Source organism: Leptodactylus fuscus, chromosome 5 (genome assembly GCF_031893055.1).
Source record: "Leptodactylus fuscus isolate aLepFus1 chromosome 5, aLepFus1.hap2, whole genome shotgun sequence".
NCBI lineage: Eukaryota > Metazoa > Chordata > Amphibia > Anura > Leptodactylidae > Leptodactylus > Leptodactylus fuscus.
The window spans coordinates 65,214,773-65,236,471 of record NC_134269.1 but is presented as its reverse complement, the minus strand read 5'-3'; the positions used below and the strand labels follow the sequence as shown (position 1 = coordinate 65,236,471).

General features: G+C 45.8%; 1 protein-coding gene across 1 annotated transcript in view; it reads right to left on the bottom strand.

Annotated features, from left to right (window-relative positions):
- Positions 1-16,253, bottom strand: part of ABHD17C (abhydrolase domain containing 17C, depalmitoylase) — a 34,942-nt gene extending 18,689 nt beyond the window's left edge. The window contains exon 1 of the mRNA XM_075273298.1: positions 15,450-16,253. Coding sequence (XP_075129399.1) covers positions 15,450-15,994 — 545 coding nt within the window. The 5' untranslated portion in view covers positions 15,995-16,253. The remainder of the gene's footprint in view (positions 1-15,449) is intronic.
- Positions 16,254-21,699: the final 5,446 nt, after the last annotated feature.

The window sequence follows — 21,699 nt, the reverse complement described above, 5'->3', positions numbered from 1 at the left end:
AATAATCCCTGCAAAGCAAACACTGGTGTGCATTCGAAGCATGGTGAAAGTTCACACTTTGCTGGGGGGGGGGGGAAGGTTGTTACATTTTTTAGTGAGAGAAAAACCAAATCAGATGCAAGATGTTAAATGTGAACATGACTGGTAAATATAGATGGGACTAGCAGATCTATGACCAGCTAGAAGATATTTCAGAAATTTCTGCACTAAAACCTGTATATGTGAATTTACTGTGTATATAAAAGGATTGTGCTTACAAATGTGATACTCAGAAATGAAAGATTAGGTATGGATTAGATTTACAACACTCTTGTGTTAAGGCTTATTCATACAATCGTGTTCAGTCTGGAACCATGGTGCATGTGAGGGCCGTATTTCCCAGACTGCCACAGCTATGTGAATAAACTCATTATAGTGAGTTATGATGTGTAAACTCCTGAACAGCAGGACCGCACACTTGTTGTAAGGTCTGTTAATGGTATAGTGAATATGCTTTGTTACTGTCAAGAAACTTCCAGTCCATATGAATGAGTAGTTCAGTGCACCTGTTTTCATGGGCTGTCCCACCAGAGAGGCATCACTGGTGCTCCAGTAGGTGCGGCTTCTTCCCGGGTGCACCAAACAACTCATTATTTGTATAGGGATTAAAGGTGGACTCTTGGCAGTAGCAAAGCAATATGAAACCATAAAGCTATATTCCCTACGGCACATAAGTAGCAGTAGAGATTCCCCTATTGGAGGTGCATCTCTAATACCCATGCCTTTGACATTACAGTTGAAGTGATGGCACTTTTTCTAGCTCACAGGTAACAGGTGGTATCTTAAAGCCTATACTTACAATGGTCATATATTTGTACTTTTCTATATGTATCTACACTGCCTGCTTTCACCAGTTTACTTATATCACACGTAATGACATCTGGATCTTTTACATGTTTAATGACAATTTTAAAACAAATCCCTTAATGTTGGCTCTTGACAAACACGGCCTGGGACAATGAGCAGCGGCAATAATCTTCAGTCAATATTAGAAGAGCACATATTAGCTCCTGGTATTAGCAGCTTATCTCTGAGCTATGAAAAGGCAAACTTCTCCCATGAAAAGAAAAGTGCCGTATATATGACAAACGATGAAGCCAAGGAACAGAATTTGTTTAACGGGGTTTACCAGGACTAAAATATTGATGACGTTAGACACCCCTAAGCTCCACCTCAGCTTCACTGGACATGCGACGTCATATCCATCAGTCATTATGGCCTGTTTGCAGGTCCGTTCATCTGAAGAGAATGGGGATGAACGGCAATAACAAACAGAGACTATATACCACGCGGTGCTGGGTAAGTAGTGAATGGACTCTAACACTCCTACAAATGCTGGGGCCTCTTCAACTAGCTGACCGGCAGAATTGCCAGGTGTTGGTCCCTCACCAACCTGATATTAAAGGGTATTACCATCTCAAGGATTCTAAGCAGACATGTAGCTTATGCTAAGTGAAGCGTTTTAGCCAATACATTGCTTTATTTATCTTGCTCCGTTGGTCAGGGACAGCAACTAATTCCTCCTCAGTGTGTACAGCAGGTTGCAGGTTACAGACCTGTTAAACAGGTCAGAATGACAACGCAATCCCGGTTCCCGGCCCGCTCTAGTCTCTTCATACTGCTTTCAGTTTTGAACCCAGATAGATACGTTTTTCGACAGGGAGGGGAGGGGAGACAGGAGGCAGCAAATGACCTCTTCTAAGGACTGCTTATCAATTTTTCCTCAGGAAAACCCATTAAATTTTTTTTTTTTCTAACCTGCTAATATTGGGTTGAAAAAAATGAAAGCATCAGCAACATTCCCCTCACAGATCTCCTACCACTCCTGTTCCAACACTGCTTAGGTCCCTGCTGGTCTCTAACTCTTAGACCATCTCCGCACCTAGGAAGTCAGCCATTCACTTGCCATGGCTGGTCACCACTGTGGCCAGGGAATAGGTAACTGGTTACTTCCCCGTACTTCTTGACACATTGGAAATGGAGACCAGCTTCCGAACATGAATGATGGAAAATTGGTGGTGGAAGTATTACTTCTATTATGTTTTTAAGCAAACCCATTCTGAGCAGTTACTATTTTTTTTCTTCCACCACAAACACTTTAAACCCAAAAGATGTATAAAGCAGGTTTTTCTAGAAATTGTCAACCATTGTTACCCATCCCCACTGCCTCATCAGGTTAGATGCTGTGGACAAACTACAATATCATTCTGAAGCCAATTATATAGACGGCCATATGAGATGACCACATCTTTGATAAACTGATGGGCAAGGATGGCAAGGGGCTACTGAAATGTGATCGGGCCTCCTAATATTGGGATATGTAGAAAGGATACTCTATTGAACAGGTAGGTGCAGATACACCTAAGAAATAACCTACTGGAGATGACATTCCCTCTATATGTATAAGCCTACGTGGCCTACAAGAAGTGCCTAGATGGCTCAAGTATCAAAGCCTATATATCTGGAAGAAGCACTCAAGGGCCTCTGAAAAACCTTAGATAGGATGGCCATTAACAAAGCCTGCATAGGAATATGGCCCAAACCCAAGCTTGTCACAAGACCGTACACTTTAATAGGGAAATATTTAGTGACTAAGACTTTGTCAGCCAGGTCAAACTAATAACATTAATGCTACAGCCAAGGAGGAAAAAACTAAAAATTGTATCCGTACCCAAACAATAAAGCTCAACTATCCATTACATGTTTAAAGCAAAAACATGCATTTCATCATAACAGGATGATGTCAACCAGGATTACTCATCTACAATTGTGAAAAGCTTCAAGCCACCTGACAATACTATAAGCCTTAACAGTTACCGAACCTCTCAGATATGTCCTGTGGAAAGATATACAAAGACGTGTATGCCAGAGGGCACAAACATACTAAATTATGACATCATAGGGGACAGGAATATCAAATAAAAAGTTGCACAAAGGTCACACTAAGTCTCCTGATCAATAATGCTGTATATTATCTACTATGAATGTCATACAAGTATCACAAGTACGAGGACAAAATCCACACAGAACTAGATAGTGACACTGCAGCTGCTGAACACCAGTCATGCCATACTCAAGCTATTCTATTGACCCCAGGGGACTGGGGACAAATTCTGTCGGCACGTCTGAGCTATTCTGACAGGCTCCTATTAGCAAGTGAAAGTTTTCTGGGAATAATAAAACATGACCACTTTCTTCCAAAAACAGCACTGCACCTGTCCATGGGCGGTGTCTGGTGTGAATCCAGTCTTAAAAGGGAGTCTATAACCACCAAACAACTCATTTTCAATTAAAAATTCATTTTCTCAGGGGCAAAACTGTGCACACAAAAAGAAACGTCCGCCATGTTCCTACAGCAGCACATACAGTGAGTGTTTTAGAAGACACTTTGGATTTTTGCTGACAAAGAAAACGGACTGAGCTTTAGACTTTTACCTGTCCTATGTTACAGCACAGTGGGTGTAGTTCACATCAAATACTTCTCCTTCTCTATTGACACGTATCTTTGGACTGTATGTCTGTGTATATATGGTAGTGGTCTTACAAGTAACCTCTATACAGCAGTGTAACACATGACTAGAATAAATCAGGTTGGCCAGGAGGGTACTATTGATGCGCAGTCCTTATACACTGAGCCAGTGGACTGCAAGATCCCGATAATAATCCGGCCTAGAAGTGCAATTGATCATTTGTTATCAGGACAGAAAATCAGTTTTCTGCTAGTATAACATGTACGAAGGACTGCCCTACTGACAGTGAAAGTACACGCATGTACTCTGCATTGGTTTTAACACTAACCAGCACTACAAAGAAAAAAAAAAAAAATTCTTCTTATACAGCTACTAGATGCAACATGCAAGTAAGTGCCCATGGCCCAGTAGTCAGGCTCTCCATATTATACCCCCACAACTTTGCCGCTGACTGACATCTCTAGCACCGTCTAATATCACTGAAATCTGAGGACCTCACATGTGCAATACGTGACCTTCTATGGGCATTGGCATTACTGACTGTCCATGGATTTTATAAATCTGCCATACAATGACACAGATTCCTACAGAAGGAAATGTACTGCACAAGATTTTAATGAGTGTGTGACATCAGGCAGCGCTGGAGAGGTTAAACAAGGCCACATGGGGTAGCTCGGGGCAGAGTTTAGTGCCTAAGAACTTCCTGGGCTTAGTGCCGCTTGCACTTGTGTATCACATGAAAAACTGGGGATACAAGAGATGATAGTGAAATTGTATCTGCCCAATGCCAGTGCCGGAATTAGTTTAATAGGAAGAAAGGAGATGAAAGAAGTAAAAAGTAGCATCTTATGTAGGAGCGATTGAAGAATATATTCACAAGGGAAGTCATGTGATAGATGGGTTGCTTTGTATCCATCGATACATGCAACATCTCACATTGTAAGTACACACAAATCACAAAGAGTTACTGAGAGAGACCCATGCAAAGATGCTGGCAAACTGAATGCCAGATTTCTAGAACTGCCACTTGGGACTAAACAGATTTCCACAAAGCACAAGAGACTCCGCTACACATATGTCTAAAATGATGGGAAACCAATATGTTTTATCTAGAAAGATCTGCAGCACAAGAGTGAAGGCATACAAACAAGGAAAAATGCTCCTTCTGAGGGTTACACGTAATTGTTTCAAGTACCTCCTGTCTTCCCAAACTGAAGATTTATTACTTAAAACAAAGACTGGGAAGAGAAAAATCTCTTTGGATTCAAAGCACTTAAAAAAGGGGAGGGGGATTCCAGATTAAAAGCCGAATACAAAGGGAATTCTGAAGGGCGACAAATCCCCTATAATTATGTGATGGCGCGAGAGCAAAAAACATTAGTATCCCCATACAAAACACTAAGACTGCAAAAGTGTTCCCGAAAATCAGACTCTTCTTAGGATTTCACAGGGCCTCAGGCTACCCAAGAGACTAACAAGCCATGAAATGTTATTAGCACATAACCCAACGGGCAGATACTAAGGACACAGTCGGAGGGTGAAATGAGCCCACGGCCCTGTCTGCTCCTCTCACCTTACCTGCCCTGCAGCTAGACCTACCAGCACCCAGGGCGCCCGCTTGCCAGTGTTTGCGCACAGAAACTGTAATCTTAAAAATAACAAGAAACAAAAGGTAAGAGTACAGGGAAAAGACACACTTAGTATAAGGCTTGGGATGGCAATCATTAACCAGCCCCAGGGAAGTAATGGCAGGAGAAAAAAAAAACATTAAAAAGAAACCTTATGAGAAGTAGGAGACAAAAGAGTTAACTATCATGGAAGATGGTACAAGCGAAACATAGAAATATCCAGCACCTTGGTAACAGTAGCGCTGAACAGATTGTAATGAGGGCAACAAGCTCAGATTACATAGAATATACAATGTATACGGCTCGGGGTCAGCTGTAGATCCAAGGAGACAGGCTAGAAACCCGTCCTGATCAAGCATATATGGCTTACTGCCTTAGGGGAATGCAGGCTGGAAGACTTGGTCCTTACATCAGCCAGACTTTCTGGCCCAAACCCAGTAAGAGGAACCAGACTCCAAGCAATATAGTGATGTATGATGTCAGGAGACCCTGTAGCACTAATGTCCCATACGTTATACAGTGGCAGACAGTAAGGCCTCAGGAACCCTAGCATCATACATCACTATGTTGCTTGGAGTGTGGGTTCTCCTGACTTGGAAATCTGGCCTATATTCCAATGTAACTTATTATGTATGGAGCCCTATGGCTGTATGAGCTGGACAAGAAACATCCTTTCAATCATTGACAGCAATAAAAGAAATTGCTACTTTAATGCAATTTACTATCACGCCTATGAAGGAGTATTCTGACATTGAGGAAAAATTGGGCAGGAAGCAGGTATGTGTATAAATGTAAGAAAAACAAAATCTCACCTTCTAATAGTCTACTGGTTCAGCACTGCGGTTATAGTCCACAGGGCTTCCAGACCCTATTGAACCATGACGTTACCGCAAAGACATCACAGGCTGTGACATTATCACCTCTGGCCAGACATGGATCAGAAAGTCCAGGGATGCAGCACTCGAAATGGACCTTTAGGACCTCTGCACACCCCTATAAAGAAGCCCTTTGGGAGATCCTGGTAGCTATAACACTGGCTCATCAGCTATATTCTATGTAATTTGTTTTATTCCAGCTCAGATACATTGATACACCCCATCATTATACATACTTGTCATGCGATCACCAATCTGACTCCCAGTCCAAAGCTGGCTCTCCTATATACAAAGGTGATGAGACCTTGTGAGGCGACTTCCTGTGACTCACAGGAGTACATCAGCAAATATCAAATCAAATCCGAAAGCTCTCATACACCCTCTTTGTTTCACAGTAAGTCACTCCATACTTGTTATTTAACCCATGTCTAAGCAGTGAGGAGCGCAGAGGTATATAGTAGGCAAGCCCCTGTAGATACTCCCTCCTGCTTGTAAGAGCTGACAGGAAGAAACCTATCATAAGCAGGAGGCAGGTGGCCAGGCTGAAGTTGCACCTTGTAGAAATACACTTGAGAGGAACAGCAGTTCTGTGTTACTCATCTATCACTGACCTTAGAAAAGACACAAAGCAGATAAAGTGTAGTGTGGTAAGACTCCGTAAAGTCAGAAGCATCATGGGAAAGTAGGCTGCATTACATTGAAACTAGAAGGCATCGATAGGAGAGAACCCAACTGTGCATCAAATAAAATATGCATAAAAGGCATACTTTTTTTTTTTTTTTTTTTTTTAACAACCACCTATGCTGCACTATACAGGTATAGAAACTGCTTCTTCACTGGTACATTTTTCCCACAATGCGGTCAATGTATTTTCACAGACCTCTGCTGTCATGTTACAACTGTAAGCACACCCGTTCTGCTGCACATTAGGCTGTCTGGCGTCAACCTGTCATTGCAGACCCAATAATAATCAATCCTTATCCTTTCTAATATTATAAATGTGAAAGTTTGTGTGTTTGGATGTTTGTGGGTTTGGATGTTTGTTCCTTAATAACGCCGAAACGGACGCACGGATTACAGTTTTGCACATACCTAGAGTGGCGCCTGTAAGGTAACATAGGCGCCTTACCATCCCTGTAGGTTGGCAAATTTCACAACCACGAGCACCAAAAGCACGGCCAGCAGAGGCTGAAGGTTGTCATCGCCCTGAGCTCCGATTGGAGCAGGCGATGGGGAGGGCGGAGGTATAGATACTCAAGCCGGCTGCAGAGCCTTCACGCTGGTGTCTCGAGCACGGAGAGAAGGGGGCCGCGGACAAAGTTGCGGTTATTACTAGTATATAACAGGCTTTGTAACCTATGGGCCAAATTAGTCTGTAGCTGCCTGCTGTGGTTAATATACAGTGTTGGCCAAAAGTATTGGCACCCCTATAATTCTGTCAGATAATATTCATTTTCTTCCAGAAAATGATTGCAATCACAAATTCTTTGGTATTATAATCTTCATTTAATTTGTCTTCAATGGAAAACCACAAAAAGAATTGTCAAAAAGCCAAATTGGATATAATTCCACAGCAAACATAAAAAAGGGGTGGACAAAAGTATTGGCACTGTTTGAAAAATCATGTGATGCTTCTCTAATTTGTGTAATTAAACACACCTGTTACTTACCTGAGGCACCTAACAGGTGGTGGCAATAACTAAATCACACTTGCAGACAGTTGAAATGGATTAAAGTTACATCAACCTCTGTCCTTGTGTGTACCACATTGAGCATGGAGAAAAGAAAGAAGACCAAAGAACTGTCTGAGGACTTGAGAAGCAAAATTGTGAGGAAGCATGAGCAATCTCAAGGCTACAAGTCCATCTCCAAAGACCTGAATGTTCCTGAATGTTGCACAGTGTCATCAAGTTTAAAGCCCATGGCACTGTGGCTAACCTCCCTAGATGTGGACGGAAAAGAAAAATTGACAAGAGATTTCAATGCAAGATTGTGCAGATGGTGGATAAAGAACCTTGACTAACATCCAAACAAGTTCAAGCTGCCCTGCAGTCCGAGGGTACAACAGTGTCAACCCGTACTATGTGTCGGCATCTGAATGAAAAGGGACTGTATGGTAGGATACCCAGGAAGACTCAACTTCTTACCAAGAGACATAAAAAAGCCAGGCTGGAGTTTGCCAAAACTTACCTGAGAAAGCCAAAAACGTTTTGGAAGAATGTTCCCTGGTCAGATGAGACAAAAGTAGAGCTTTTTGGGAAAAGGCATCAACATAGAGTTTACAGGAAAAAAAAGAGGCCTTCAAATAAAAGAACACGGTCCCTACAGTCAAACATAGAGGAGGTTCCCTGATGTTTTGGGGTTGCTTTGCTGCCTCTGGCACTGGACTGCTTGACCGTGTGCATGGCATTATGAAGTCTGAAAACTACCAACACATTTTGCAGCATAATGTAGGGCCCAGTGTGAGAAAGCTGGGTCTCCCTCATAGGTCATGGGTCTTCCAGCAGGACAATGACCCAAAACACACTTCAAAAAGCACTAGAAAATGGTTTGAGAGAAAGCACTGGAGACTTCTAAAGTGGCCAGCAATGAGTCCAGACCTGAATCCCATAGAACACCTGTAGAACACCCAATTTCATGCTAACAGGAGCTGGCAGATGGCAATTTTAGAAATGTATATGCTGAAATCATACAGACTTCAACTCCAAAGACTCCACTTGGTCTAGTCATGTGTACACAAGCAGACAGATATTGGTGACAACCTACTAGATAATGAATACAAACATTTGTGGCAAAATTTAGGGTCATTTTATAGATGCTCCTATTGTATCAATGTATTTCACCCCCCTCTTCCCATATTATACAGTATATAGAGAAAACATTCACTGTGGTAAAGCCAGGGCCAGAGTGCCAGGAAATGTAATATTTGCTACCTAAGTCTAAACATGTTATATAACGGCTGGAAAAAAAATCAGAAGCTCTTAGCAAATCTAGAAATTTACTACTCCTTGAGTTGCTTTTTACATTTGTCTGTAGGGGTGGTTTCACACACAGCGGCTTTTTGGAAAACGACCTTAGTTATTCATGCAGTTTTTTGAGCCAAAGACAGAAGTAGATTCCCAAGGAGATCATAAAGGAAAGACTTCTAATTCTCCTTCCTGTTAGATCTATTTATGTCTTTGGCTCAAAGAAAAAAAACTGCATTAAAAAAAAAAAAAAAAGTGTTGTTTTCCAAAAATGCCGCTTGCGAAACCACCAAGAGGGATTGTCTAGAAAGGACATCTCTGTTGTCTTTCTTAAACTGCCAGAAATGGGGTAACATTTGCTGCAGAATTAGGTCAGTATTTGCTATGGGCGAAACCCTGCAGCGGAGACTGACATACACTACAACACCATGTGGACATCCCCTAATAGTTCTTTACAATGAACTGGTAAAGTGTCTGTGGCCATATCACAGGATACGAGTATATAACTGTCTACCAATGCCAGCAGAGATAGCACGATATTACTGGAAACTCTGGGGTGACACACACCACTGTGTATAGTGCCATCTATGGTAGATCCTCACATATACAGGCTGGTGAACTAAAGGGACTTTCTTAAGACCTAGAAATGTTACATTACAATACTTTTCAGTAAGACCCATCTTATTTATTCTCATTAGTTAGTAGAAATTCTTTATAACGTAACATTTCTAGATCTTCAGAACGCCCCATTAGTTCATCTGGCCCATTGCCAGCAGTATATACAAGGATCTACCACAGATAGCAATATACACAGCGGTGTGCGTCACTCGAGGGTTTTTACGACTGTTGACATAACACGACAGTATTTCATGAACACAAAAACACAGCTCTGTGTATGTATCTGCACAATCCTAAATATTATACCCATTTTCCAATAAGAGTACTGGAAATAACACACGAGGTACCAGCTCATCCCTATTCAGGTCAGGATCTGACACAAGCAGACATACTGTGATGTAAATGTGGTCAGCGGGAAGTGAAAAGGGGAGCACAGGCCATTCATAAACAGGCAGAGAGGAACACAAGAAGAAACCTGCTTCCTTCCATGAAAAGCCGAGCACATCCTATTAACGTCATTAACACAATTACTCATACCTATGGGATATGAGCACAAAGCCATGGGAATGCTGTGCTGGCTCAGCTATGTAAATGATCCCTACTAATGACCTACAGCACCAGCTCAGGCATATCTACACAATACTACTGACTCCGATGTGCCCATGGCATGGCAGGGCATATTACTGTAACGTGTAGGAGACATGGAAGAGTTATTGAAAAATAAAAGGTGATGTTGAACCAGTCATACAGCTTCCACAGGTTTCCTTGGCAGCATGTGCTGACAATCTAATGTGCATGGGAGTTGGACTAAACAAGGTGCACAGTGATGGTCAGTCAGTCCTTTCTTGTCCCTGTTGCAGGGGAACACATTCATCGAGGGACTGTAGAGACATCAGTCCCAGTTGTCTCAACCTGCCCTACAGAAATACCATGCACGTTCCTGCAGACAGAAGTTATACCTATAGGCCCGCTGCTATCTTATGTCTATATTTGCTTTAGGGAGGGGGAATCACCATAGTGATCATGTTAACACCACTAATGTACAAAATAACCAATTTACTCTAGCAGCCATCTGTGCCCTCATACATTAGTCATATAGCACATGTGCCATAGGTCCAGGATCCCGCATAACATCAGGTCAGTACTGTAGAAGAGGACAGTATTATCTAGAATTTAGGATAAACTGGAATGAAAGGACTCTGGTCACATAGAACACTCTGTATCATATATACTTGTGTAGCCACAGACTGAGGATGACTTATAAAGGCTGGGGTTTTCAATGCAATTCCTACGCTGGCAGATGGGTGTGCCTCAGTCATGCCATCCCATAAATCAGGCGTACTTTCAGCAACGCCATGCATCTGCATTATAATCTATACAAGTACACTGGTTTAAATCTCATCATATCCCATTTTAGGAAAAATTTGCTACATTTGTAATCAAAAACCTGACTAGCATGAAAAGAAAATGTTATTTTTTTCAGAACTTTGCCCCATTTGTAACTTTGTGGCTGAAGCCTCGGATTTCTGTTCTTAGGAGTCCAATGGGCAGTCCTACTGGGTTAGTATACTCATACATGACAGAGCATGGATTGTAACCGTGAAGCGATACGGTATTTTTCTATCCTGCTTTGATCTAGTGACTCTCACAGTATATTCTCGCAATATGCCATCATGGCTTCTAATGAGGTCGACCCTTTAAGTAAAACTGAATTTCCTCAGGAGTAGAAGTCTGACTACATGTACCATCTATGCTCCATGATATCTGGATTTAGCCATGCCATTGAGGTATACTACGGAAAACAAAAATCATATGTTCCAAAAAACCAGCATGGTTGCCCACACAAAATAATAAAAGCATAAGAGGGTAGTCAGACTAGACGTTGCGAGCACTAGGCCGCCTTACTCCAGTCTCTCATCACCTACTCACTATCTGGTGATTTTATGGAACAGATGACAATGTATACAGTGTTTAGTCCACCCCTGGACTGTGAGTATAGAAGATTAGTAATGTACATAAATAACATCTATTATATACTGTCATCATAATTACTTCATCTACTATGCACATCTGATTTTATAATTCACGTGGATGACATTTCCCGTCACTGCCCTGTGACATCTGATCGCTCTGGCTTGTAAATAACAGAATATTATAGTATTAGATTTGTGAGTTGCTGTTTATGCAATGCTATAATGTTCGCTGACACAGGTAAGTGTCCATTTCAAGAAAGGTAAATATATACCATCAGTACATGTAAGGCCCAGCTCGCATTGTATGAGAGATTGCAGGCACATATCCCAAAAGCTGCATAATACAGCGAATATGGGATTAATAAAACCTTAATACAAAGCAAAAACACACAACAGACAAACTGGAGTACTGGCAATAAGAGTGAATGAAGCAATAAGAGACATACAGAATACACAGCTCTATTGTTCCTATAAGCTGGTGACATATAATGTGCAATGAATGCCACGACCTTGTGTACCCACATAGCCCTCCCATGTATACATCCTGTTCCATGTGAATCGCAGACTCATACGTGTATTCACATTGTTACTTCCACATACAAGCTGCCAGACAGAGGGGGGCACCTCATCCCATTGACAATAGGCTATGAATACATCACCGAAATGGATGTGAGAGCTGAAATATCTCTAGGGTCAGTCTGCTATGAGGAAACAGAAGTACTAGACCAGCTAAGGACACTTTGGGATCCCCTGGACTGGTAAGGATTGTGCCCAGAGGTAGAGAATGGGTGGAGACAACCAGTGACCCCCGCCCCACCTAGCATAACATATAGAGGGGCTGGGCATTCCCCACCAGGAAGAAGAAGCCAGTGGTACATGAAACACCCTGCCGGTCTGTGTAGACAGGACTATTAGACAAGCAGAGAATTCCCGGGACCACCGATGGTCAGTGGTATAATTACTTTAAGGGGCTGACTACAGCCAAATATCCTGGTGTTGCCTGTAGTGATAGTGCTACAATTCAATCTGAGGATTCCCTATATCCAGCCAACCAGCAAGGCGTCTGATCTGTGATGACATGACTGCTAGAAGTGCCGAGGACTATCTGTACAGGAGTGATGTGTTATCTACCCCATGGACCAGTGTGGAGATGGCCCTGAAGAATTCCTAGTCTCCGCTAAGCACAGTAAGGAAGGTGCCATGACTACTGGAGGAGCTAAAGACTCCCAGTATCCTCTGGTGTCACTGATGGCAGGACTATCACAGGGATTTAGGTCTTCCTTCTGTCCTCTGAAGCAAGTAGCCATGTGACTACTGGAGTAAAAAGCACTCTCTTATACACCAATAATCGGTGAGGACCATGGTCTGTGATGACATGACTACCAAAGGGGCTGATGACCATAGTGTGGATAAGAGTGAAGTAACTACTAGGAAGAAGCAAGACTCCTTAATATAAAATAGACAAATGTGAAGTCTGGCCCATGGTCAAACCCATTACAAGGCCAGCTGAGGACTCTTTAGTCTCCCGATAGGTCAATGAGGAATTTGACATGACTACTAACAGGGTTGAAGACCTCTCCCTAGACCAGTGACCAGCAGATCCTCTAGTGACTTCCATTATGAGTACAGGACTATTAGAAGGGCTAAGGTCTTCCACTGTCCCCAGGGATGAATGTGGCCTGTGATAACATTACTATGGACAGGGCTGAAGACACCTCAGTATCCCCTGGACAAGTGACAAAACTACTGGTGGAACTAAGGACTCTCAGTGTCAATGACTCCATGTCCTCAGGGGTAACTGACTAGTGTGGCCAGTGGTGCAGACTACTGGGCAGTGACAAGTACTACCAATATCTCGAGGACCAGTGAGGCCTAATGGGGGGATAAGGACTCCCAGTATCCCCCGAGGTCAGTGACCAGCACCACTTGTAGGGACTCCCACTACCCCGGGGGTCAGTGATCAGCACCGCTTGTAGGGACTCCCAGTATCCCCGGGGTCAGTGATCAGCACCGCTTGTAGGGACTCCCAGTATCCCCGGGGTCAGTGATCAGCACCGCTTGTAGGGACTCCCACTACCCCGGAGTCAGTGATCAGCACCGCTTGTAGGGACTCCCACTATCCCCGGGGTCAGTGACCAGCACCACTTGTAGGGACTCCCACTATCCCGGGGTCAGTGATCAGCACCGCTTGTAGGGACTCCCACTATCCCCGGGGTCAGTGACCAGCACCGCTTATAGGGACTCCCACTATCCCGGGGTCAGTGACCAGCACCACTTGTAGGGACTCCCACTATCTCCGGGGTCAGTGACCAGCACCGCTTATAGGGACTCCCACTATCCCCGGGGTCAGTGACCTGCACCGCTTGTAGGGACTCCCACTATCCCGGGGTCAGTGACCAGCACCTCTTGTAGGGACTCCCATGTCGGAGACCAGCACCGCTTGTAGGGACTCCCACTATCCCCGGGGTCAGTGACCAGCACCTCCTGTAGGGACTCCCACTATCCCTGGGGTCAGTGACCAGCACCTCTTGTAGGGACACCCATGTCAGAGACCAGCACCGCTTGTAGGGACTCCCACTATCCCCAGGGTCAGTGACCAGCACCTCCTGTAGGGACTCCCACTATCCCAGGGTCAGTGACCAGCACCGCTTGTAGGGACTCCCACTATGATCAGCACCTCTTGTAGGGACTCCCACTATCCCCAGGGTCAGTGACCAGCACCGCTTGTAGGGACTCCCACTATCCCCAGGGTCAGTGACCAGCACCGCTTGTAGGGACTCCCACTATCCCCAGGGTCAGTGACCAGCACCTCTTGTAGGGACTCCCACTATCCCTGGGATCAGTGACCAGCACCTCCTGTAGGGACTCCCACTATCCCTGGGGTCAGCGACCAGCACCGCTTGTAGGGACTCCCACTATCCCGGGGTCAGTGACCAGCACCGCTTGTAGGGACTCCCACTATCCCCGGGGTCAGCGACCAGCACCTCCTGTAGGGACTCCCACTATCCCCCGGGGGCAGTGACCAGCACCTCTTGTAGGGACTCCCACTATCCCCGGAGTCAGCGACCAGCACCGCTTGTAGGGACTCCCACTATCCCCAGGGTCAGTGACCAGCACCGCTTGTAGGGACTCCCACTATCCCGGGGTCAGTGACCAGCACCGCTTGTAGGGACTCCCACTATCCCTGGGGTCAGCGACCAGCACCGCTTGTAGGGACTCCCACTATCCCTGGGGTCAGCGACCAGCACCGCTTGTAGGGACTCCCACTATCCCAGGGGTCAGCGACCAGCACTGCTTGTAGGGACTCCCACTATCCCAGGGGTCAGCGACCAGCACTGCTTGTAGGGACTCCCACTATCCCCAGGGTCAGTGACCAGCACCGCTTGTAGGGACTCCCACTATCCCCGGGGTCAGCGACCAGCACCGCTTGTAGGGACTCCCACTATCCCCAGGGTCAGTGACCAGCACCGCTTGTAGGGACTCCCACTATCCCTGGGGTCAGCGACCAGCACCACTTGTAGGGACTCCCACTATCCCGGGGTCAGTGACCAGCACCACTTGTAGGGACTCCCACTATCCCGGGGTCAGTGACCAGCACCGCTTGTAGGGACTCCCACTATCCCCAGGGTCAGTGACCAGCACCGCTTGTAGGGACTCCCACTATCCCGGGGTCAGTGACCAGCACCGCTTGTAGGGACTCCCACTATCCCTGGGGTCAGCGACCAGCACCACTTGTAGGGACTCCCACTATCCCGGGGTCAGTGATCAGCACCGCTTGTAGGGACTCCCATTACCTGGGCAGTCCTATATAGAGGGATGAGACCTCCCAGTATGGACCAGTGCGGTCCTCTGCCTAGCAGGGTCCCGCTGCCATACGTACCGTGTCCTCAGGGCGTGCCAGGCCGCCTCGATGTCCGCGTACAGGTTCTTCTCGCTGGGCTTGCCGCTGCTCACGCCGTAGCCGGAGTAGTCATACGAGAAGACGTTGCAGTTGATCCTGGAGCCCAGGCCGATATAGAAGCTGCACATCTGGCCCAGGTCCACGGCGTTCCCGTGAGAGAAGAGCAGCGTGTACCGGCTCCCGGGGGCGCAGCGCACAAACATACAGCCCAGGCAGCTGCCCCGCTCCGTCCTCCAGCGGAACACCTCCACCGCGTCCAGCTCCCGCTGCGAGTACTGCCAGTCCGCCCTCTCGGTCAGGTGCAGGCTGCACGGCGGAGGTAGACAGGCCGCAGGCTCGCTCTGCTCTTCGCCCTGCGCAGAGGCCTGGCTCGGGGTGACTTCAGCCTCGCGTACCGTGTATGTGGGCTCCGGGGGCAGGAAGGCTAGCTTGGCAGCGATCCGGCTCGGGCATGGCGGGCAGCAGAAGAGCCAGCAAAGCTCCCCGAGAGAGAAGCCGTTCATCCTCGGTCCCTGCTCTGGCATTGGGGCGACCCGGGCCTGCGGGTGAAGAGCTAGTACCTGAGGACGGAGCACCCAACTACGGGCCCCTGGCCCAAACCTTCAGGCACCGGGCCTGCAGCGCCTAGTAACCGGCGGCTAGCGGTTCATCTGATTGCTACTCGCGCCCGGCCTAGCAGCTGCTTCCGGGAGAGCACAGGGAAAACCGAGACCGAGGAGCGATGGAGGAGTGCTGCCCCCTAGCATGGCGGAGACAGAAGGACAGGCTGAGGGATGATGACAAGTGTCAGGAGATAATGTCATCGAGATAAGAGGGGGAGGGGAGACGATGTGGAGGCTGATCTGCCAGCCAGGATCTGTTACCCCGAGCAACCCATCACAGCGCAGCTTTCATTGTTTAGCCTGCTTCTGGAGAATAATAGCTGTACTATGGGCAACACCATACTTCTGCCATATCTGCCCCCCATATCCATAGCTGCAAACACTCCTAAGCTTGCCAGGGTGGCTGATTATAATGGACAGTCCCTGCACATATGGCCTCTGTCCTGAGCAAAATGGGTGGCATTTATTTATTTATTTTTAATCGGCTGTTAGTTATTGGATTATTCCTAGAGTAATGGCTGATATTTCACTCCCCAATTCCGGATCCTGCATAGGCCTGCCTCTACATCCGCTCTACAGATGTCACACATTACATCCGGGCACCGAACAATGCCAGGACCAGTGGCGCAACTACTGGGGAAGCAGCGGAGGCGGCTGCCACAGGGCCCGGGACATTATGGGGCCCGGCAACAGCTGCTACCACTGTATTTTTTTTTTTAATAGGCAGTTACCGGCTGGAGTCACTCCAGCCAGTAGTGGGCCCTACTTACTTACCGATCCTGGCAGGATCCGGGATCGGTAAGTTACACTCCTGGCGCCGCAAACGTCATTATTATACTCAGGGATTTTTCAGACCACCGAGTATAATGATCGGAGGCCCGGGAGAGGTAAGCGAACATAACAAACGCTGTTACTTACCTCTCCCCGCTCCGCGAAGGCTTCGGGGCCTACTTGTGTGACGTCTCAGACGTTACATGACCGGGGCCTGCGTCCTTATGCGTCACGTCACAGGCCCCCAGTCACATGACGTGCCTGACGTCATTGAAGATAGCCGACAGCGGGGAGCGCAGGGATAGGTAAGTAACAGTGTTTATGTTTGTATCCCCCTCTCGGTCTCCGATTATTATACTCTGGGGTCTGAAAAGACCCCAGAGTATAATAATTGTTAATGGGTGTCCACAATGGAGCAGGAGCATAATACTGGGTGATGGGGCCACTATGGGGTATAAAGCTGTGTGCAGGGGCAACTATGGGGCATAATACTGGGTGAAGGGGGCACTATGGTGTACAATGCTGTGTGCAGGGGCAACTGTGGGGCATAATAGTGCGTGCAGGAATGGGGGGGGGGCCTGCCATTCCTAGTTACGCCACTGGACAGGACGTCACGTTCGAATTACAAAGTAAGGGCATTATATAGTGTGAAGTCCAGTAAAGGGGCCAGTATCCTGTGTGGGGCCTCTAAAGGGGGCATTATACTGTATACAGGACAATAAAGGGTCCATTATCCTGTGTGGGGCCACTAAAGGGGGCATTATACTGTATACAGGGCAATAAAGCGATAATTATCCTGTGTGGGGCCACTAAAGGGGGCATTATACTGTATACAGGACAATAAAGGGGCCACTATCGTGTGTGGGGCCACTAAAGGGGGGCATTATACTGTATACAGGACAACATAGGGGCCATTATCCTGTGTGAGGCCACTAAAGGGGGAATTATACTGTATACAGGACAATAAAGGGGCCATTATCCTGTGTGAGGCCACTAAAGGGGGCATTATACTGTATACAGGACAATAAAGGGGCCATTATCCTGTGTGAGGCCACTAAAGGGGGCATTATACTGTATACAGGACAATAAAGGGGCCATTATCCTGTGTGAGGCCACTAAAGGGGGCATTATACTGTATACAGGACAATAAAGGAGCCATTATCCTGTGTGGGGCCACTAAAGGATAATTAATCCACCTATAGAGAGGAATATAAAAATGACAATTGATGATTAGTTAGAAAAGGTGTATTAGACACACTGTTTAGAATGTACGGTGAGGTTAAGTGTGTTTTTAACTTCCTCGTTTATCCTCTAGTCATGGATATAGGCAGTTGAGATTGAACCTATGGATAGTTGTAATAGTCAGGACTAGCTTTCAATGAAGCGGAGTAGCTCTAACTGTGATTGGTTGGCATAAGAAAGTAGGCGGTTCTATGTTCAAGAGGTGTATATCAATAGTATAGAGCTAGCAGTGAATGTAGCTCAAGCGCGGATTGGCTGGCGTCTGCGACAAGCAGTTTTCCTTCAGGTCCGCTGATGATAGGCGGGGCTTATGCCGCTATCTGAGATGAAGCTAAGTAGCTCTATCCAGGATTGGCTAGAGGAAGATGATAGGTGTGTCTATATGTAGTGGGAGGTTGCATTCTCTACATAGACAGGAATTGGGAGAAGTAGTCTTCCTTCAGGTCCGCTGATGTGGGGCGGGGCTTAAGCGATTTCGAGCCTATCAGAGGATAGATGCATTCTCCAAGAATAAAAGTCACAAGAAAGTTTATAAAATAATAAAGTTAAGGTGATATGATGTAATAAGTTTTTGGTTTGACTTGCTTATAGTTGTTTTTAATCGATTTTTAATGTTATGTATACTTTGATGTGTCATATTAACGAGATTTTTGTAGGAGTGGCAAAATTGCGTATCCTGTTAAATAGCGGGCGGAAACGCCTAGTTGGAGGGAGCCTGATGAAGTGCAACATGCATGAAACGATCGTCGCTTCTGTCATACCTTGTTTCATCTATATCTAATCCCGTATGTGAGTGACACAATGTGTTTTTTTTAACGGAATGAATTAAAGTTTTGTCAAGTTTTATTCACTGGCTGGCGAGTGCCCTGCTTTTTTTCTACGTTGCTATATATCAGTGGACTTTCTTCTTATATAATACAGAGAGCACCCAGCCATGTATTCACTGGAGAACGTCTTTTTTACCCAGTGCTACGCCCCATAATGTGTGTGGGTTGAAAAAGGCGTTGATTTACCGCTGAGATTTGCCACATACTTCTATTGAATGTGTCCTGGTAAAAGTGGTGCCGCTGGTTGTGCTTTTTTTTGTTTGTTTTTTCTGTCCACTAAAGGGGGCATTATACTGTATACAGGACAATAAAGGGGCCATTATCGTGTGTGGGAACCAGTAAAGACATCATTATACTACATGTGTGGGGGGCTAAGGTCAGTAATGGGGCATTATACTGTCTGGGGGCCACTATAAGGTTATTATTATACATGTTGTCACATCCTGATCATAACGCTAATCATCTGGGGGAAAACAATAATGTACACGCAATGACGTAGTTCATTATCAGCGAAAAGTGAACATTGTATATGTTTCTTGCATTGAAACCACAGCAAATGTTGGGCAGAATGTACAGTGTATGTCAGACCAGGTTCACATTTGTGCCGGTCTCTCCATAGTTCAGGTCCGCTGGGGGATACAAATGATGAGGAGACAGAGCACTGTCTTAGCGGTTACGCCTGAACACTTGCGGACTGCATTGACTATAATGGGGTCCATCATTTCAAAACTGCAAGACTTTTCACTGTGCCGATTTTTGGCGTTTTCTGCAGTGGAGTCTCCAACGCAGATGTGAACTTAGCCTCACTGAATGAATGCCAATGAAATTGGTGGGACTTAAGTCAACAGAAAACTTGGTTGTGAACACACCCTAAGACCTCATATACATGACCATGTGCACATTCACTGTGCTAGCCATGTTTGCCACGGCTACCACACTGACCTATTAATCACTATGGCCCCATACACACAACCTTATATTTTCACAGTCTCGTGTATGGGTTCCGGGAGCAAAACTCAGGACAGTTCCTATTCCTGTCCATTTTGTGGCCCATATTCACTGACCTCAATGAATGCGGCTGAATTAAAGCTGGAATTTAATGTAAATGTGTAATGTAGTTACAATGATGACATTGTACTGAATAATAAATGACATGCTCACATTGTCAATCCTGCAATCCGGTTTTATTCTAGTAATTATTATGTCTTTGTGTAATTAATGTGTTATTATCATTTTAATAAGGCCAATTAAAGAGACAGTAGAGTAAGCGGATAAATAACATGTTACGTGTAATACTCTACATTCCTGGTATATTATGTGTAGATGTAAAAACTCACCCAGCACTTGTTGCCATGAAATAATTTATGCTTCGTTCACACTTGTGCCTGGTATCCGTCTGTCGTGAATCCGCCTTAAGATCTGAAAAACTGTTTGGAAACGGTTTGTTTAAAAAACCATTCATTTCAATGGGTTTATAAAACAATCCACAGGTCTATGTTTTGAGCCTCTCTGCCGTGTATCTGCTCATTTTAACTGAAACCAAAGTCGGACTTTCAGGGCTTTGTGTCCTTACAAAAAATAAGATTACACAACGGACTGCCTCAAAACTGTATTATAACATTGAGGTCTATGGCAGGCAGACTACAACGGATACGCGCGTATCACATTGAAAGCAATAGGGAAAAAAGCAGCCCATTCATTTCTATGGGGAGCGCACGTATGTCGGCTCCCATAGAAAGCAATGGCATCTCTTTTAACGCCGCTGATTCGGAACTGCCCACAGGAATCGTTCGTGCAGACACTGCGCGGAAAGCACTATAGTCTATGGAGCCCGTGCGCTTGAACTGCACAGCGCTTGCAGTTGCGCTTGTGTTCCGTCCGTAGGGGTCCTCATGTGGATTCCTTACGGACGGAACACATCAGCATGTGTGAACCGGCCCTTGGGATCTTGTTATAGATTTTGCATGGGCCCAGGTGCTTCAAGTTACATTGCTGGTGATCACCACAAAAGAAAGTGGGTGTTACAGCAGGTACAGCCACACCTTGGGTTCTGATTGCACATGGAATAAAAGTTGAATTTAGCAACAGCAGGATTGCTCAAGAAAGGTATGTGCAATATACACAGTCTTTACAACATATAAGTGGTTTAAAAGAAGTTTTGGTGGTGATAGACTCCCATTTAAGGCTAAGGCCCAACGGGCCGTAATCGCAGCACTAAAGCGCTGTGGGAAGAACCGCTGCGTGAACGCATTGCGGTTCTTTCCGCATCGCTTTTAAGAGAACGTTCACAGAGTTTTCCTTTGCAAACTGTATCTTAACATTATATCTACGGGAAAACCGCCAGTGTTTCCGTAGATATAATTGACATGCTGCGATTTGCAAAGCCGCAACAGCTTTGCAAATCGCAGCGTGTCCGCGCTGCGATCTTTTCCGCAAAGTGGGGACATGAATCCCATCCACTTTGCCTGCACTGTACAACGCCACAATTTTTCCCGCAGCGTTTCCGGTCCGTGGGGCCCCGACCTAAGGGGACACAATGGTCGAAGCCATCTGCTTTCAGCTCTGTTCACAGTATACTTTTGGAGTCAGCAGCAGCTGAGAACAGTTGATCAGTGGAAGTGCTGGGTGTCAGGGCAGGTTCACATCTGCGTTCGGTAATCTGTTCAGGGAGTCTGCATGGGGACCCGCTGAACAGAATACCGAACGCATTAACAAGCGGTCAGCAGTGAAAGCACACATAGCACATAGACTATAATGGGTCCGTGTGCTTTCCGCGCGGTGTCCGCA